The sequence below is a fragment of the Portunus trituberculatus genome, chromosome 41 (genome assembly GCF_017591435.1).
Source record: "Portunus trituberculatus isolate SZX2019 chromosome 41, ASM1759143v1, whole genome shotgun sequence".
NCBI classification, from domain to species: domain Eukaryota; kingdom Metazoa; phylum Arthropoda; class Malacostraca; order Decapoda; family Portunidae; genus Portunus; species Portunus trituberculatus.
Window position 1 is genome coordinate 21840364 of NC_059295.1, and position 4205 is coordinate 21844568.

Sequence of the window (4205 nt, forward strand, 5' to 3'; positions counted from 1 at the left end):
TTGTGAAAAGGATAAGAAGCAAAATAGTTAATGTGAGTACAGATAGGTAAGTATAATGATTTATTTATTTGTTTATTTATTTATTTATTTATTTATTTATTTATTTAGAGAGAGAGAGAGAGAGAGAGAGAGAGAGAGAAAGAGAGAGAGAGAGAGGGAGAGAGAGAACAGATGTAACAGTAAAGTAAGGAAATGGATACAGAGTAGTAGTATGACACAAATTAAAATGATACACTAATGTAACAAATGACAGGGTGGGACTTCCATAATGTTCATTCCTTGATGGGACTTCCAGATGGGAGTATGTACAATGATAACTGATAAAAGTGTGTATAAACTTACTCATGAAGACTTCTACATAAAGTTAAACACATTGTAGTAAATGGATGATCTTTTTCATAATATTTACTTTCAGAACATCCTATGCTATGGAGAGTGAAATCTTTGATCCCCGTGTGGTACCAAACAGCAGTGACAGTAAAGAAGAGAACAGAGATAAGAGCCAGTTAAGTGTGCCAGCCTTGCACTTGATAACTTCACTGATTTGTGGCCACCAACACAATCTGCATCAAGTGGAAACTAAACTCAAAGAAATTCTGTAAGTTATGTATTATTATATTATCAGGGTTCTTTTTATTTTTTTTTCTATTTAGATTCATTCAATGATTCAGTATCAAAACTGTTGAACTTCAAAAACTTGCAGTATCTGTACACAAAAGCTTGAGTTTCCTCGCATACTTTTTTTTTCTTTTTTTTTAGACAAGCTTGTCTCTTGGAAAAGCTTGTAATCAAAATGAAGCAAGCCACTTGTGAAATGGTCTTGTTCCAGACTTGATGAAACCACTCAATTAATTTCCTAGTCAGTGTTCTGCACAGTCAGAGTTTATTATGGCTAAGAGTGAATTAATGCAGTGAAAACTATTTGTATTATGTTCAGTATTACTAGTCCCACTAACTTTTCACTTATTTATTTATTGTTATTCTATTTCTGATATGAATTAGAAAATATTCAGAGCACTTATTGTATTGAACTGTTTCAAGTCTTTGTTAGTTTATTTTATTTTGCAACCTAATGATTCCATTCATTAGAAGCTCAGGTTATATCCATCTATATAAAGTATATACTTTCCAGACAGCATCAAGAAGTTTTGAGTGAAGGAGTGCAGAGTGAAAATGAGAGATTTAAGACTGCTGAAGCCACTTTTCATTTACCATCAGTGGTAAGAACACTTCATGAAAAAATATACATATGTAGATATATTGCACCTGATATGGGCATCTTTGAATTTCCATAAATAATCCAATTTTTGTATTTATGTACTGCTCAATAAAACTTATTAGATTCATTTGTTTTCAAAATCACAAAATAATTAATTGTCAGTTCTTACTTCTAAGTATTTTAAAAATATAATTCATTTGTATTTATTTTCAGTTTCAAGAAATCTCTACATACAATCAGAAATTAATTCAACTTAAGGGTGAAATGGCTGCAGTTACCGAGAGGACGTCACGCCTGAAGGTGAAAGAGAGAGAGAGAGAGAGAGAGAGAGAGAGAGAGAGAGAGAGAGAGAGAGAGAGAGAGAGGTCCATATTTTTACCAGCCTTAGAATTGTGATTAGTGTAGGCTAAGAAAATGTAAGTGTGAGGTTGATGATGTGGCTATTGATGTTTGATATCAAGCTTGGGTTATTAGCTCTCCTTATAGCATAAATTGTTCATATTGATTAGGTTTCTTGAGGCCCCAGTTATCCTGTCTTTGTAATGTAGTAAACATGCCCACGAAGAGGCTCCTCAATCAGCCTCATTACACCCACGGCTTCAGTGTTGTGAGTTGAGCATGCTAACTACATTACACAGTGCAATTCACTTATAGTTGACTGCTGGTTCCTTATAGAAAGAACTGACTCCATTGCAAAATAATGATCTTTGGGCAGGACTGAGACCACACACACACCACACTAGGACCATGAGGTCACAAACTACGATAGAACAGTAAAATAAATAAGCAAACTAAAGTACCAAAACATGATGTAGATATGCTGCATTTTACAGAAAAGAGCAATGAGACTTCAGCAGCAGCAGCAGCAGAAGGCTCTAAACCAGGAACAGGAGAGAGCACAACAAGCTGAGCGGGAGAAGCATCTAATTGCTCAACCAGTTTGGGCAACAAAGCATAATGACTCCTGAATTTTGATTGCATAGACATATATGTATATAATATATATATATATATATATATATATATATATATATATATATATATATATATATATATATATATATATATATATATATATATATATATATATATATATATATATATATATATATATATATATATATATATATATATATATATATATAAGGGGTTCCTTACACAAAGCATTGGTAAGCAAGGCACTCCATATATATATATATATATATATATATATATATATATATATATATATATATATATATATATATATATATATATATATATATATATATATATATATATATATATATTTTTTTTTTTTTTTTTTTTTTTTTAATGCCAAGTGTTGTTTGGATTCACACAGATTATTTCTGGCACAATGCAAGATACTAATCTTTTTATATCTTGTTACTCACAAGTAGCAGCAGAATGCAGATTTTATTTTATTTATGAACATCAGTTATGAGTTGATATTTAGTAGTTCTTAGGGAATCATGAACACAATCACACTGTTTTTACTGCTGCTATTGGTGGTGGTATTACAGTAATCATACTGTAATATGTGTGAATAGTGTATGAGGAATACATGCTGATTTCTTGCTTTTAAACACTATCAGTAATTTAGCTGCATATTTCATCAGTTCTTGTATGGAAATTAATTAAATTTATAACTGATAATTGATAAGTAATACTGAATGGAGATATGTAATTTGTGAAATGATTAGTAGCCCAAATCATTCGTTCTGTTGTCTAAGCTAAAACTCCTCCTTTAAACATTTTTTTTTTTATTAGACACAAAATAATGCTCTCATAATATGTATATGTATCCCTTCCAATATATAAACAAATTATGCCTTTCATATGAGCAAGTACAATTTTATTATCAAGTAGCATAAAATAAGACAGGATGAACCAGACTTGTCATACAAATTTATGCTATCTCTAAATACATAGAATTGTATTTGGATAAATCAATGACTCTCAGGGTAAGATTATCCTCTCCTTTGTTTTAAAGTTGTCAACTGAATAATGAATAAAAATTTAGACTGTGTAATATTTTATAACAAAATATTTAACTGTCTTGGTCCTCAGCCTGTAAAACTTTCGAGTTTGTGTAGTAACATAAACTTGACCAAAAAGGAATATAAAACTTCTTAAATTTTCTGTCTGAAAAAAGTGTCATTAGATGGCCACAACAATACTGTAGCAAGTGTATGCTACACATCATATCTCACAACAACACTGTAGCAAGTGTAAGCTACGCATCATATCAAGTGTTCAAGTTGGACAATGTTAACCCCTTCCCAGCGGAGGATCTACAAATAGATGTTTCAAAATTGGGACTTTTTGTTAGATCACATATTTATAGATGTTTGTTCTGATTTTACTACACTAAGTTGTAGCAAGGTCTATATATAGACTATTCCTTACAAGTAACAAAATTCATAAAATAAATAATTTGTCATCTTAAATACCTAAACACTTGCCGACATTGCCTCTCAAGGCCTGTCATCGCTTGTGTTTTGTCAGTGGTGGATGTGCTATGCACATAGGATAACATTCAAAATTTTTGCATTTTTTTCACTTTCTTTTATTATTAGTCTATCATGTCAAGGAAAAAGAACTGTACCATGCTGTAGCAGCGTTGCCTAAAAATGAATATGTACAAAACAAGTATATCAGAAATATGAAGAAAAGTAGAACTAGATTACATCCAGATCACAAGCCCTAGATGTGAGTAACTCCAAACATTCATACAAATATACTATCATACATAATCATCAATCAAACACAAATAACACCTATAGAGATTCAATTGTTTGTTCAGTCTTGTGGCAGAGTCTATAATATAAAAACATCACTTGTTTAGTTTTACAGCAGAGTCTATATATAGATGTTAATCTGGAGTACCCATTTGCTGGGAAACTACTGTATATAGATGTATGGATGAAAGTCGAAAGAGTCAATATATACACAATTTTGTATTTGGTAGTACACTTATCTGCCC

At 31.1% G+C, this 4205-nt stretch overlaps 1 protein-coding gene across 1 annotated transcript in view; it reads left to right on the forward strand.

The window, feature by feature from the left end:
• LOC123516820 (biogenesis of lysosome-related organelles complex 1 subunit 6-like) overlaps positions 1-2226 on the forward strand; it is a 3398-nt gene extending 1172 nt beyond the window's left edge. The window contains exons 2-5 of the mRNA XM_045276528.1: positions 416-598; positions 1133-1220; positions 1433-1519; positions 2053-2226. Of these exons, the coding sequence (XP_045132463.1) occupies positions 429-598; positions 1133-1220; positions 1433-1519; positions 2053-2187 (480 nt within the window). The 5' untranslated portion in view covers positions 416-428 and the 3' untranslated portion in view covers positions 2188-2226. The remainder of the gene's footprint in view (positions 1-415; positions 599-1132; positions 1221-1432; positions 1520-2052) is intronic.
• The last annotated feature ends 1979 nt before the right edge of the window (positions 2227-4205 follow it).